This window comes from Sphaerodactylus townsendi, linkage group LG01 (assembly GCF_021028975.2).
Source record: "Sphaerodactylus townsendi isolate TG3544 linkage group LG01, MPM_Stown_v2.3, whole genome shotgun sequence".
Lineage (NCBI taxonomy): Eukaryota > Metazoa > Chordata > Lepidosauria > Squamata > Sphaerodactylidae > Sphaerodactylus > Sphaerodactylus townsendi.
The window spans coordinates 138665348-138681340 of record NC_059425.1 but is presented as its reverse complement, the minus strand read 5'-3'; the positions used below and the strand labels follow the sequence as shown (position 1 = coordinate 138681340).

At 41.7% G+C, this 15993-nt stretch overlaps 1 protein-coding gene and 1 long non-coding RNA gene across 2 annotated transcripts in view; one reads left to right on the top strand and one right to left on the bottom strand.

Moving 5' to 3' along the window:
- Positions 1 to 4444, bottom strand: part of LOC125437805 (pleckstrin homology domain interacting protein) — a 93232-nt gene extending 88788 nt beyond the window's left edge. Inside the window, exons 1-4 of the mRNA XM_048505808.1 lie at positions 4251 to 4444; positions 4107 to 4165; positions 3971 to 4000; positions 3703 to 3787 (exon numbers count right to left, since the gene is read on the bottom strand). Of these exons, the coding sequence (XP_048361765.1) occupies positions 3703 to 3787; positions 3971 to 4000; positions 4107 to 4165; positions 4251 to 4302 (226 nt within the window). The 5' untranslated portion in view covers positions 4303 to 4444. The remainder of the gene's footprint in view (positions 1 to 3702; positions 3788 to 3970; positions 4001 to 4106; positions 4166 to 4250) is intronic.
- A 407-nt stretch (positions 4445 to 4851) lies between these two features.
- LOC125432155 lies at positions 4852 to 9810 on the top strand. Its single transcript, XR_007244410.1, has 2 exons — positions 4852 to 5130; positions 8652 to 9810. It is a non-coding gene; the product is annotated as an uncharacterized LOC125432155 (long non-coding RNA).
- Positions 9811 to 15993: the final 6183 nt, after the last annotated feature.

The following is a 15993-nucleotide window of genomic DNA, read 5'->3' as shown; positions in this document are numbered from 1 at the left end:
GTTATAGTCCCAGTCTCCTGGAAGTTAAACAGGTACTATGGTAAATATATTGATAACAGACATTGTGGACTAGTTCAATAGGAAAAGAGCTGTGCTGACTGAGAAAGAGAATTCTAATTTTGCTTTTAGCATGTTGACTAATTCAGGACTACAAATAGTCATTGCTAGGCTTCCTGCAATGAACAAGAATCTCCTTCATGAAACTAAGCAGGGAAACTTCTGTGTGTCTAAGAGCTAGTTGTTTTCTGCTTTCAGGTTATTGATGTGACAGAAATAAATTATTATGTAAACAGCCAGGCTGGCAATAATGGGGGGAGGCTAGAAATGGATTTGCAGGATTTATAAGGTTAAATCACCAAGAACAAGTTAAACCCTAAATCACCCAACACCAATGAAATATCAATCACTTACATAGGTTGCCTTCAAAGCAACAACCCACTTTAACCTATTTATTCTTGGAAGAGAAACTGTACAGACACTTGTTCCATTCATATAGCCCCAAACTTATACATTTAGGAAAAGAAATGTGTTAACAGTAAGGTTCAGAAATGTAAGTTGTAATAAAATACTAAAAGATGGTACAGTCAGGAGAAAGAATGAACAGAATCCACCAATTAGCAGGATTTAGACTTTTAGCCAGTTCACATTGCAGCATTCTAGCCTATAGCTTCACAGCTCATCACAAAAGGATTTCTGATCCCTGTTCTCATGACTAAGAATGTATCAGTTCTTAAAAATAACACAGGTATGGCACTAACAGTACAATCCTAAGCCCATAGACTTCAATGGATCTAAATGCATATAACTCTAAAGTTGAGACTAATATCAGTGATTTTCATGCAAGTCATATATTAAAATATGTTGATCATACTTAACATTAATGCATGGATGTTCAACACCTGAACATAGACACATGGATGTTCAGCAGATTCCTACCATGAGCATTATCAGAAGATAATCCAGCAAACTGTGCTGGTGTCATAAGCCAGCCCCCGGGTACTTACCAGGATACAAAGGACTCTGAGGCAGAACTTGACAACATGGGGCAGCCAGAGTTGGCTGCTCCTGAGGAAGACCAGAGCCAACTCCCAGCCCTTCCCTGCCTGATGATGCACAGGTGGAAGAGCCTACAGATCCTCTTAGGGAACCCAGTAATTAACCAGCTGTGCACAGTAGGCAGAGGCAGCTGCTGCGAAAGCAAAGGAAGAGTGCTCCTATTGCAGCAAGATATGGGAAGTCAGAAGTCTTTGGATCTGATGAGGATTAACTCCTTGCAGAATCCCAACCCCTTGGACAAGGCTCTCTATATAAACCTTACTGTGAGCTTGTTTCTACCTGGGTGCAACAAGTGTGTTTCCTGTTGCCTCCATTTGCCTGGTCTACTACTGATTCCCAGCCTGTTTACCAGATCTCCTGTGTCGTGACCTGTTGAACTGACCCGTGACTACGCCTTCGCCTGCCTTGACCCATTGGACTGTCTTCTGACAACACTCTTGTCTGCCGCCTGTTCTGTCCTGCGAGACTGGTTTTGACCACGCCCTGCCTGCAACACAGCTGGTAAGTGTAGATCATTTAATATGTACGTGGCCCACCAAGTACCTAACAGCCACAGCTTTTGCATGCACCGCAGGTATCAAAAACATGAAGTTTATCAACCCCCATAGCTAGTGAGTGCTGTTCAAGCTAGTAGGTCTTCAGTTGTGAGTGTCCAATTCCTATGGAGAGTGAGATTTCTTTTTAACCAGCAGTATTATATATACACCCAAATAATAAACTCCATTAACAAAGACTAATATTCTGTGATATTCATATGCAATTTTATCAACAGGAAGTACATTCCCCAGTGTTCTCTGAAAAGTGTTCCCAATCAGTGAAATCTTGAAAGTATTTAAAGTTGTAGTCAGTAAAGGAATGCACTCTGAACAGACGTCTATATTCCTGTTACTGATGACTTCAGTTTCTCATTGGAAGAATTGAAGTCATCATGTGAACAGGTGATCTCAAGCCATGATCTGTCTCCTGTAACACTAACAATAACATACAAAAAGGTATAACTTGAGTGGGAAATCAATAAATGAAGATTCCAGGTTGAGAAGAGTGGATGTCTTTTTTTATTCCGTTGTAAGCTAAGATGGTATAAAAAATTTAACTCCCATCAATCCTACTGTTTTAAGGCTGTATGACTTAAGTCAAGCAAGAACAGCATTATTAGCACATGGAACTACCCCTTCCAGGATATTATCACACAATGCACTGATAATATACAGCATATGAGGATTTAAGCTAAAATGCTTTAACATAAGGATACATTTCAAGATTGAAATCTTTTTACTATCTATGAAGCATATAAGAAATCCTTCATTAGTCAGTTCCATTTTATCGAGCTGAACAACTGTTGTACACAGGTATTTAGACTAGGAATTCCTGAGCTGCATGCCACAAGAAAACTGCTAATTAACCATGAAAATATATTACGCTTCTATGAGCCTTAAAAGTCCTGCTTACGGAGCAAGCTGGTTGCTGTGTCTATGTATGAATCACTGCTCAGGCCTTCCTGACTTGTTATCAGCCACTACTAAAGACAAGTAGCTCTGGTCCATCTATACATTGTGTCACTAGATCATTCATAACCTGCCTCGTCAAAATATAGCTAACACTATGTTCAGAGATAGCTGTCCAAAATCCTCTACAAGAATCTAGGGACTCTTCCCCTTCCGGCAGAAAGTATAGCTGGATCAGTAATTCACCAGCACAGACTACTTTCAGAGTGAGACATTCTCATTTCTGTACAGCACTCTAAAAGTAACACCTTTAGAGCTGCAGTTGCCAAGTGCATCACAGATTTTAATTAATGAAAATACTGAGCTTCAAATATCAGAAGTGTGAGAAATAACTGCTTTAAAGCAAAAACAGTTTCAAGGTAGAAGTAAAAAATTTCAGAAGACCACTGCATCTAACAAAACTGACAAGCAAAAACAATATTTAAGGCACAGGAAAAATATTCTATTAATATGATATATGAATGCAGAGAATTTGTGCAACAAAACTGTTTTATAAAGTTCCTAGTGCCAGGCAGACATCAATTTAGGTTAGCATTCTCTTCTGAAACTTACACTCAACAGTATAAGTCAAACAGGTGCACAGTAGTTACTACGGCAAACTATTAAATAGCTTTTATTTAAGCCTGTCCCCATTTTTAAAAAAAGAACGCCAGAATCTTGCAGATTTGAGCATTTAGATGGCTCACAGTTGCTCGATAACTGCTGAGTCCTATTGTGTGAGTGTGTTGTGAGAGAGGCGCAGAGAGAGCGCGCGCAGGCGAAGCAGGAGTGAGTGGAATCGAGCGCCCCCATCTCCTGCAGGCCCGGCTGGCTCTTGCAAGCTCTCCCTGCTCGCTCCTCCCCTCCCTGCCTTCTGCTCTCCCTGCACAACATCCATGACGTACCTTTATTTCTAGCACAGTGACTCCAGGGCTCTCGCATTAGTAGGATTATTATTATTTACCCTAACTCCAAGACCCCAGATAAACCACTTCCGAGAAACACACCAGATCGCCTAACTGAACACACCCCACCCGCCCAATAGCAGAATTTGGGAGTTTTAAAACAGGTCCCCCCTTTTTTTTGGTTGTTTAAAAAAATGCGGGAAATTCAATTTTTAAAGGGCTGCTCGCAAACTTTCCCTAGCACATCGCATCGCAACCACGCCGACCGGCCGCTTCTCTTACTAGGCTCTCGTAGCTCCTGGGATGCTCCTTGCCCGTCCAGTCGGTGCGCTTGGGCAGCAGCTGGGAGAGAAAGAGAGAGGGTCCCCGGTCACTAAGGGTAGCCCCCTCCCAGAAGACTCCCCAGGAGAGAGGCGGCCCACCCGCCCTCGCGCCATGGGGGAGGAGGCGAGGCCGCGGCAGCCGCGCGGAGGCAGGCGAGGCGGACCAAGGCGCGGGGCGAGGACGCGCTGCTGCACCACTTACCTCCTTCTCGGCCACTTCTCGGATCAGGACCTGCAGTAACGACAAAATAAAGGAGGGAGGTGAGGGAAAAGGCGATCCGCGCAAGGCGCCGCCGGACCGAAAGAAGCGCCCCCCCGACCCGCAGGCCCCGCTTTACCTGAGCAGCTTGCTGACAGGGTCCGTCCTCGAGAAAGCGGGCGATGAGGAAATAGAGCTCTGCGGGAAGAAAAAAGACACACGCGGCGTGAGGGAAACGACGAGGCGAGGCGCCCTCGAAAGCGGAAAACCGGCTCCCCCTTACCCGCTCGCAGTTCCGCCGTGTGCCTGCCGCCGCCACCGCCGTCCCCGGACATGGTGAGCGGAGGAGCCCGGCTTGGTGGAGGCCGAGCTCCCCCGTCGGCGGCTGGAGAGGGAGCTGTCACTGTTTGTCCAGCGGCACCGAGAGTCGGAGCTCCACCATTCAAGCCCTGGGAGGCAGGAGGAGGAAACAACAACTCGCAGCAAAACCCGCCGCCGCTGCTCACTGCTGCTGCCGCCACCTCCAGCCAGTCAGACACCGCGTTAGCGAGCGCGATCCCTCCGCCGGAACAAAGAGTCCCGGCCCCCTCCCTCCCTCCCTCCTTCTGGGCGCGCACACCCCCTCGCTGCTTTCCCCCTATCCTCTGACCCCCCCCCCCGCACCCCACCAAAGTCGCTCCCCCCCTCGGCCTTTCCCCCTCGAGAGGTCCTCCTAGCCGCACTGGGCTGGGAAGAAACAAGCGAAAAGAAGGCGGCTGGTGATGGATTGAGAAGCCGAGCAGAGAAGATGTCGGCGCAGCAGAGGCGGGGTGGGTTGGTGGGCGGGCGGCTCGGCTGAAAGGCGCTTTCTCTGTGATGGGCTGGCGGGCCTAGGCGGAGGGATACGACGCACGGAGAGGAGGGGGGAGGGGAGAAGGCACCGAGGGAAGGGAGGCCTGTGGCGGTGGTGGCGCTGGAAGTGGCTCAGTTTCAATGTAGCTGAAGTAGGAGCCGAATGAGGCAAAAATGCCCCCGGGGACCGCAGGCCCCGCTGGGTGAGGCGGGCTCGAGTGGCCCCTGCTGGTTCTCCTTATCAGAGCCTGGGGGGAGAGAGGGGGAGGGTTTGAGCAGGGTTCTCCTGTCCCTACTTGTCGCCTTTAAATGCTACAGATTTCCATCTGCTTGTAAGTTACGCTGTCATGTGTTGTTTTGTTTTGTTTAACTAAATGTTACTCATGATGCGTGGAAAAAATTGCGTGGATGAGAAATAAAAGTGCCCTTTTCGTTTTGCGAAGCAGTTTCCAGCACCAGGTCTATTAGCGTTTTCCTTTGTTACTGTCTCTCTCTCCCCGCTGCTGTGGTAAATGACTTGCATGGTATGATTAACCGTGCTTTGTTCTCAATAACTTCAGTTTTAACGTCAGTGTTTGTCCTGGCTACTGTGAGTAGTTTTAAAAATTGAAGAGAAAAGACTATTATGCAAATGAAGACGAGCAAAAGGGAAGAAAAGATTGTGATAGTTGGGTGACTTGAATAATTTACAGTAGGATCGATAAGACTTATACGTTGATCGTTGGGGAAGGACGATTCCTAGTTAGATTAATATTTTGGATTTTTTTTGTTTCTTTGGTTAATGAAATGGGGGTTCATTCTTGCAGAATATCACATACTTGGTTATAGAAAAAATGTCAATGAGGGTTGGAGACCAATAAAAGAGTTAGGGAGCAAATAATGTTTTCTTTAAATGGTAAATGTTGGAACTAAAATATATCCATATTTGGTGACTGGAAATCCTGGGGAAAAGATTGATATTGTGACAAAAATAATGACATGTTTTATTGAAGTGACTGGTGTAAACTCAGTTGAAAATGGATCAGGCAAGCCTGCAGATAACATACTTTAAAGTAGGCTGAATTTTTTTTTCTGCTGATCAAAAGTGTCATGGGCTTTATATAGTTGAAGCTAGCCATAAAGCATTTCAGTGATGTTTAGAGTCTTTCAAGTTGTAGGTCAAGTTATTGAGGCCTGGGCTCCCAAGGAAACAGCAGTGACTGTGTAGATGCTTGTTAAAACACAAAACTCCAGGTACTGTTTCAGCTTCATGTATTGCTCAAAATAGGAAAAAAGATGTACTATAATGTACTGTATCTCCAGAAATCTATTAAAAATTGGCCAATTTACCACTACTGATACTTAAAATTAAAAAGCTGTTATCGAGGCAGTCTCCATTTGGCAATGTTCAGTTTAACAAATTAATATGGGACTAATTTAACCTACATAAATTATGAAATTTGTAATTTTTACTAGCTTTTGTAGCTTACGATCACACCTGTATTTTTTACTGTTTTTCCCCCTCTGAGGTATGCTTTTGAGCTATCTTAAAGTGATATACTGCAGGATTGTAAGAGATCTTTAATTCATTGATCTCCCCCACCCCCCAAAGCATTCCCTTTTTTATTCATGGACTTTTTAAAAAACTGTAGAATATGAATAGTGCTAATAAATCTGGGAAGGTAATCCAATTGTCTTTCAGATTGCTTATGTGAATTGTTGTACTATCACTGTATTGTATATTTGCTGTACTATTATTAATCTGAAAGGACTGAAAGTTTATTTTTAAAAGATTGCTGTGACTATCATAGTTTCCACTTTTCTGTTTATATATTACAAAGTAATGTGGTGGTTGAATCCCCCCATGTATCCTTACCCACCAAACGTGCAAACAGTGGCTATCGTTCTTTCATTTTAAAATTATTCTTCTGCAATCAGGTCATTGGTTCTGTTTTGCATGGAAGTCACATTTTTCTTTTAGAGAAGACATGCTTATCTAATGTGTTACATTTATAGATTGTTTTCTTAAATTTCAGTAAGAACAATATTCCAGTGGACTATTTTAGTTGCATGTAGTATTTAAACTCAATAAGATGTGTTTAGCTCCATTTTTCAGGAAGGATTGATTTCTGAAGGTTCACATTATCTCAAGTAGTATACCTTGTGTCAGCTGGATTTATCTCTAAAGAGAAATATTTTCGTTCCACTTTGCCATTGAGATGTAATGGTTCTTTGTGAACCACTCTTTTTAATAAGACTGCTCCTTTTCAGATTAAAATGGCTGTTTAAAATGTGCACCTGTGGTCTGTAATAAAGCTACATTGGCCTTAATGTTACAAAAATGATATTGTATTCATTGTTATCATGTAGTATTGATTTGGATTTCTATAGAGGATGCTTAAATCCCTGTGAAAGAGTTTAAGAAACTTAGAAAGATGTGTTCCCTCCCCACCACCCATTTATAGAGAAATGAGAAAATCTTCAATAAAAGCATATTGACCTGCAGTTCAGTTTCCTTCTTTTGGAGGAAGAAATCTTTTTTATGGTGAACTAAACAAAATATAGTAATACAAACTGACCTTTCACAAACAAAATAGCAAAGATGTCTTGAAAATAGAACTACACATTGATGTGCCTAAGTATATATTAATGCTGATTCTCTTACATCAGAAGGGGCAAGTCCGTATGAAAACACTGATAACATCACCCCCAAGGAAGTTGTTCTTTTCAAGTTGAGATATGTTTTGTAAACAGACCTACAATTAAATCACTGGGAAAGATTTGTATTTTGGAAAGATTAACACTCCTAAATGTCAAATACCATAGTTAATATGAAGTTAAAGAAGTATTACCAAAATATAAAAATATTTGCATCAAATTTTTTGCTAGCACATAAAATGTTTACAGCAATAGTGCACGAAGAAGTGTTGATAGAAATCCTTAAAATTATTATCCTGGTGAAGTGGAGAAAGAGAAACACTAGGGTAGCTTGTGTGTTGCGTTGTTTTATATTTCCTAACTGTTAATCAGAAAGCATGATATTACAAATGAAAATATTTCCTCAGATTTGCTTAATCAAGAGTGTAAAACAATTGGAAAGGTTTTTTTTAAACAAGGGCAGATTCTGTAACTAGAAATGAAGAAACAGCTGACCATAGTTGAGAGATGTCTTGTAAAAGTTTGTTTCTTTAAAAGGCTATTTTAATCCAAAACTGAAAACATTTCCTGACATAAACTAATACTGAATACTCTCTCGTGTTATCTTCCAAAGTAGTGGTGGTGTTTATGAATGTATATGATGTTACTTTAATATGTAGGCACATCTATATTGTTTCCTTATATGCCTATGCAACTCTGCGTTTAACTTCAGTCCTACCGGTAACATTACCTCAGGTTTCAAATGCTAACAACCTAATATTGGGATGGGGACTTAATGCAGAATGATCCAGTCTTTTGACAGCAAAATACATTCCTTCATACCTGTGAAAAGTGTTGTTCTGCATACTTTGTTATATCCCTTCCATTTCAAATTTACCTCTGAACTTGAGAGGCAACTGGAGATTGAAGTGTATCAGTCACACAGCTTGAGTTTCTCATCTAAGAAGTTGTAATACAAAAGTAAGGTAGGTTAACTGAGCCTTTCATGTAACATACAATAATTCTTGGAGCTTTAATTCAGATTCATTTTAGCTGTTTCTAAAAGGAGATTGAACAGTTTATAGCTCTTTCCTAGGGAATGAAGGTTTAGGTCACAATTACATTACCAAGAGAAATCATGAGTCAAACTAACTTTCTGCAACAATACAGAAATGTCCTCCAAAACAACAGAGACTGTTTATGCAGTTTTTCTTACCTTGGGTTTTTGGTATCTTAGGCAAAACTCAAGATGGCAGTGGAGAAAGAAGGACTGGAAGTGGAGCATTCTCAAGGATTTTGAGATATTGGTTCACAATCTATATCTGCTTTGAAGAACTTAAATACCCAGTCCCTAAGGCAAGAACTTTTCAATAAGGTTAAACTTCTTGTCAACATGTGTTGTTAGTAGAGAAGGAAAAATAGGGCATGAACCCAAATTACAGATTGGTGAAATTTTAGCCTTGATAAAGCTCCCACCTTTGTTGTATGGATAAAATGGAATCTATGTAGTACTCATTTGGGATTGCAGTCAAATAAGTGGCCTTCCTAGTACTACAGTATAGTGTTAGAATTAAATGGTATGCCTTGATATTGCATTCTTGCATTTTTTTCCCAGCTTATCAAGTGATTCTAGCCAGTAGAGGGAAATTTTAAAAAACTGTGCTTCTAGTTTAAGTTTACTAATACAAGAAATTGGAAACATTTTTTAATTGTGTCAACAGGCATGAATTTAATCTACTCATTACTGCGTTCCAGTTACCTCCCAAAATGTTCCATTTACAGACTTTTTATACAGACTTGCAAGTAATCTCTCATTTGGTGCTCCCACACCTGCACTTTCTGAAGATCCATAGTGACAGATCATGTTGACAGTTCCCAAGTTCAACCCTAAAATTTCAAGTTGAAAAGTTTTGAAGTGACCACATTGAGAGAGATCTCTGTTTGAAAATGTAAGAGCCATTGCCAGTTGAACTAGGTGGCACTAGACTAGATGAAGCAGTGGTGTGGTAGGCTAAAGCATCATCATATATATTTAGGTGAGCTCAAAAAAAAATTAAGGGTTTAAAAGTGCCCAGGGAAGTACAGGTGGGCATCATGCTGAGGGATTTGTGAGTTATGTACTCAAACATACCGTTTCTTCCAAACACTTATCATATGTCTGTTTTGAACTGAAAATAGATAAAACCTATTTTTTCATTCTTTTTTTATAGTAAAATATATGGCTAGGAGATCCATTATTCCTGTTTGCTCAGAACATTCTGTTATATCCTTTTACTGTATCCTTTCTTGGGACTTATCACTTGATACTGTTGAATTGTTTTGCTTACATGAAGAGCTGTCCACCAATTAATCATATGTCTCCTAACCAAATTTAAAATAAATTTCCATTTTCAATATATTTATGTTCCTTTTTTTACCCTGTCTTCCCCGTGGTGTCAAGTGGTTAAAATATTGGTAAGTGGTATCTGTAACAATAAAAGCATAATTTACAATCTTAATAACATGTTAACACCCCCCCCCCTCCTCAGGAAACTATTATCCAGTTCTCCCACCAATCACCCACCAATAATTCCCCTGCTGCTTACCCAAAAACATCAGTGAAAACCCTTGTACTTCTTTCAAAAGGTCAGCAATGGGTAAATGTCAGATTTCTGTTATATATTCTTGACAATTCTATATATCAGTGGGCCTCAAAACTGTTTTTGAGAATTTACAGTTTAATAAAAGCTTCCACCTAATTTTTTTAGAAGAAAAGAGTCACTTAACATTTCTGTATTACAGACACAGTAATCGTGTCAGAAATGTTAAGAACTGCAGCCTCAGTTTCCCTACTGTACCATTTAACATTTATCCTTACTGATAAATATGCCATCAGTCTACTAAGTAAAGACTGAATATTAGCAAGGATGTTGCATATAAAATTGTTTAAGATAATTGCCATCAATATATCACATAGGAAATGTGCAATAAGAAGAAACCATAAATGCTCCTGAGGGTTTTCACACACTTATAACGAGACACATTTTATTTATTTATCTAATTTATCCCATCCATTCCCAACCCAAGTCGGGCTTGGGGTGGTTTACAAGGGTTAAAATCAATACAAAAATATATCATTCTAACTACAATCTATATATAATAATCTTGATGACGAAACAGCACTCTTAGTTGGACCAGCAGTATATCTCTCCCTCTGCTATTACGTCCATCACATCCAAAAAGGAAGGGAGAGAAGACAAGAACAGGAGGGGGGGGGGGTGTCAATCAATTCTTAATCAGTGTAGTTGGTAATTGGGAGGCCAGTCAGATGGAATGGGGACCACCAGTGGCCTCAACCAAAAGCCTGGTGGAACATCTCTGACTTGCAGGTCCTGTGGAACTGTTTAAGGTCTCAGCTGACAGAGTATTCCGCCAGGCTGGAGACAGGGCTGAAAAAGCCCTAGCTCTGGTCGAGGCCAACCTAATGTCCTTGTGGCCAGGGACCACCAGTAAATTACCATCAGAGGACTGTAGTGTTCTCCTTGGGCAAAGAGGGGAAATGCAGTTCCGAAGGCCCCATGAGGGCCCCAGACCGAACAAGGTTTTAGAAGTCAAGATGAAACCCTTGAACCTGACCCAGAATTCAGCTGGTAGCCAGTGCAGTCAGCACAGCACCAGTGTAATGTGCTCCCTCACTACTGTTCTGGTGAGGAATCTAGCTACTGCATTCTGGACAATTTTCAATTTCTGGATCAGTCTCAAGGGTATGCCCATCTAGTGCAAATTACAGTAATCCAGCCTGGAAGTGATGTCGCATGGATCACTGTAGCTAGGTCTAAACAGGAGGGTAGAGGGCCAGCCCACCTGGCCAGCCAAAGATAGAAAAAGACCGCCCTCACCATGTTTGAAACCTGAGCCTCCATTGATAAGGACTCCAGAGTCACACTGAGGCTTTTGACAGACGAGGCAGGTTGTATTGCCGCACCATCAAATTAAGGCAGCTGAAACCCTCCTACCAGGTCCTTTTGACCCAGCCATAGGATCTCCATCTTCACTGGATTCAGCTGCAGTCTACTCTGTCTCAATCATCCATACAGCCTCCAGACACTGTGCCAATGCATCTGGGGCAGCAGCCAGCTGGCCCTCCAGCAGAAGAAGCTGGGTATCATCCGCATATTGGTGACAACCCAGCCCAAAACCCCAGACAAGCTGTGCCAGGGGTTGCATTTAGATGTTAAACAATGTTACGTTTGTAACTGTTCTAGGATGGCTGCAACTTCCCTACATCTTCAAATCATGTGCTTAATGTGTAAGTTGGTGTAAAATTATGAATGAACCTGAATCTGCATTGAAAATATTCATGGCAGTCACACTATTTAGCTTTTAAGCAAATTAAAGCGCAGTGTTAGGGGTGATCTTTTTGGACTCTTTAGTTACATCTATTGTTTGTAAAGTTGCACAGTGATACTGTATGTAACCACGCTACATATTTTCAAAAGTGTGAAAATAAAATTTGTAGCCTGAATCATTGTATATCTATTCATAAATGAGTTCAAAGAGACTTATAAATCTCTTTGAATTTGTTTTACTTTTGAATAAATTTAGGATTGGGCAAGTAAAGTTATAATTTCCTGACTGTAAGGAGCTTTTGATGTTCTGCCTTATTCAATCTGCTACCCAAGGTCTGGAGGATTTCTTGATGTCTGAGCATGCTTTGGAATTTTTCCGTGATCTGCTCCTTCCATAAAAGAACTTAGAATTGTAGCTGTGGCTGGTCCCAGTGTGTGCAGATTTTTATTATTTATTTTATTACAGTGGGGCTTGTTATTAGGATATAGTAAGATATGCTTATATATCAAGCATGTAGCATGACTCTCATTCCCAGAGAAAGGGGATATTTGTGCCTACTAGCTGTAATGACTAAAGGAAACCTTCACAATACACCTTTGAATGTCATTGCTAAGAGACAGCACTGGGGGAAGGCCTTGAACTCTGTAGTCTGTTAATGGCCCTTCACAATAGCTTGTTGGTTACTATGTAAGACAAAATGCTGGACTAGATAGACCGCTGGTCTGAGCCTTATGTTCTTATTCTATTCCCTTCCCCGTTGCAATGATGTGGATCTATGGATTGGAGAAGTGGAAATATAATATAAAACTACAGGAGTTGTAGTTCCCCTCATCACTGCCTTTAAGTTACCAGCTCATCCTAAAGAATATATATATATATAATCAGTTGAAGCAAAAGGGGGAAAAAAGAGTATCTGAAGCTATCAGAAGAAGTGGAGGCAGCAGCCAAGTGACCTCATGAACACTGAAGTGTCACATGCTATGCTGTTACCTACCTATGGCTTCAGCAAAATGACTATGTGAGTCTGGCCTTTGAAATGGGATGTCCTCAGGGTACTGATGGCATCCCAGCCTGAAACTCTAGACCAGCTGGGCAAGGGGTCACATATTGATGTAAATAATATTGGGGAGAGGATTTCCCCCTGTGGCACCCCCCCAATCTATGGGGCTTTGTCCTTGATCCCAGAGGAATGAGGTCAGCCACTGCAAGTCTTTTCACCAGACCTCGGAAACAGTGAGATGGTTGGTCAAAAGGTTGTGATCAGTTGTATCAGACACTGCTGTGAGGTCAATTGCCTCTATCCAGCTGGCACCAGAAATTGTCTGAGAACAAGCATGTTCTCCATCCTGTGGCCACGTTTGATGCTTCACTAAAATGGATCCAATATTAAAGTCTCATCCAAGAACATCCGCTGCTAGGTTGCCATCACTCTGTCAACTACCTTTCCCAGAAACAATGCATTCGAGACTATGCAGTGGTTGGCTAGATGAGGTGGATCTAAAGATGGCTTCTTCAAGAGTGGTTTCACCACCACATCCTTCAGCCCCCCCGGGAAAGTCCCCATCTTTAAAGACAGGTTGACAATCTCCAATGGGGGTGACGTACATCATCACTGTTGGCCTTAACCAGCCATGAGGGGACAGATCTAGAGGGCAGGTGGTCAGGTTTGCAGCTGCCACTGTCTTGTCCACCTTGGCTTGGGAGAGTCCTGCAGAGCCCATTTATTATTAATGGACCTGGCATTGCACAGCATCAGTACTGGAGAAGGGTGTATATTCCTAGCCCCATCATCGTTTTATGGGATGGGACAAATATTAGAAGGGGTCCAGGCATAACTATATCTCAGGGCCCTTCTCTTTACATACCTTCTCCCATTGCTATATCTCCCACTCCCCATCACTACTGGATTCCCTGACTCAATCCTGCCCCCCTCCAGAAAAGCACATAACTCCATTCCCTACTAGAAAAATTAACATTTTACATGATGTAATATATATAATTAATTTCCCAAATTAAAATCAATCCTATTCCAATCATTTAACCCTCTCCACCCCCTTGCCTGGCATACCACAGTCTATTAGGATGGAATAAATTGACATGGGAACCTAATCTGCATCCAGTCCTCTTCTTCCTGTATGGCCCACCCATCACCTGAAGCCCATTCTCTGGGGGTGCCCCGCCCCCACTTTATGCAGCCCCCTCCAGGGACATGTGAGTGTGGGCCCTTGTTCTGCCCTTCTTTGTCTAATCCCACCCCTCCCTGTCCTTTGCTGGCTTCAACAGCTTGCTCCTCCCCTGTTCCTCTGCCCCACCCTGCCTGTTGGCCAACTTGTTGGTCATGACCCTTTTCTCTCTACACCAGCACTCCTGCACTGATACTCCTTTTCCTCTATATTGCTTTTTTTTGTGCTGTCCTAGGGCTAGCCACAGCACAGGTAATCCCTTACAAGGTGCCTCAGCTGGATCATTGCTTGCCTGGTTGCTGTATTGCTGTGCCCCCCAACATCCCCCCGGTCCCCAAGATTGCGCTGCATGTCATATACAAAGTTTATTATGTGGCCTTGTTCAAAAGTAGAACAGCACCACAACTTCGCATCTGCTGCAAACAGATAAAGTGTGAATGATAAATATGCTTTCTTAAAGCACCATGATGGGACACCACTGCCAACTGTGTGCACATGATTTTAAAAGAGCATGTTTGTGTTATTCACGCTTGATTTGTTTGCTGGAGAAAATGCCAATGAAATACTTGTGAGGTACAGCAAACACGATTAGCAAACTAAATCCGCTTTTAATTCGTTTCCACTTTCTTCTTCCAGTAGGTTCCTGAAGCAGATGGGCTTTGAATCATGTAAATCAGCATTGGTAACATGATGTGTAGGTGGATGACCAACCGTAACAGCCTGTGTTAATTCTTCAAACGGATCTAAAAATAAAATGAAAGGCTATAATAATAAAGGAGATGGTAACACTATTGTTCAGATGGTCTATTAAAGCTTGTACCTCTTAATGAAATATTGGATTTTGCGGAGTAAACAGGCAATGGAGCATAATCATTGCTGATCACAATATAAAAAGCATCAGTTCCTTCCATAGTGTTTGTAGCGGTTTGCACCAACACCCCCTCCCCCCACTTGCTGATATGAATGTAACCTGAGAAATAGCATTTAGATATATTTAAACAATCCCCTAGTGGAAAAGAAAGGCGAGGCAGTTGCTACCTGGGAGGAGGGAGCTGAAGTATTTTTTTTTGTTTCATGTGCCTGTCTGTGCTTTTGATTAATTAAAGGTAGGCTAGACCATCTATGAGGCAGCAGTAGCACTCAAACGTCCATTCCCCGGTGGTTCCCAGGTTGAAAACGTTAATGTGTCTGGCTAGAGACTTATTTCAGGCAAGAAAGTAGAGATAAACAGCACCTGCTGCCTCATTAGACAAGCAGCTAATGGGGTGCAAGTCAGAGGCATTCTTGTTCCCTTAACTTAGGTAGCTTAGGATCTGTGGAACAAGGTGGCGACAAGTAAGAGCTCCTGATACCTTTGCTGCCTCCGCAACAAACTTGGGAGAGGAGAAGAACATTATTTGGCCATTTCCTGTGTAATTTTTTTTCTTTATTTGTCAAATCAAAAGTCACTATACTGACAAAACTCTGTATTGACTAAAGGACCTTATTAATAAGCAACGCTTAATGGTATATGATGATTGATTTTGAACCTGAAATTATCTGCTATTCAATGAAAAAAATATACAATAATGCATAATTAATTCTTCTAGTAGAGATATATTCTGGCAGTCAACCCCTTCTACAGTAAAGAGATGCATTCTGTTTTGTAAGAAAAGATCAATAGCTAGCTAGCATTTCAGTACAGATATGGTCTGACTGGCTGACTAAGATGAAATCAAAATTGCTGAGGTACTTCTCCATGAATTAGAGTTCCAAGTTTTATTTCATACACATTGGCACTCAAATGATAGAAAAAGCTGAAAATGGAACATTTAAATACCAATATGTCATGAGGGACTTGTGTAACTCCAGTGCTTAAGGTGCATCTGGGTTTTCAATGCTAACATTTGGCACATGCTTTTTTCTGCAAAAGTCAGAGAAGCAACTATAACTCTTCCTAGGAAAAAGGGGGCCAGAAGTCTACTCCCGAATGTTTTTAGATACTTTCAGCTACTCAGATGAAATGTACACATATTTCGCACAAGGCATCCTGAACACTAGCAAGTCTGAAAACGAAATGTTACAATC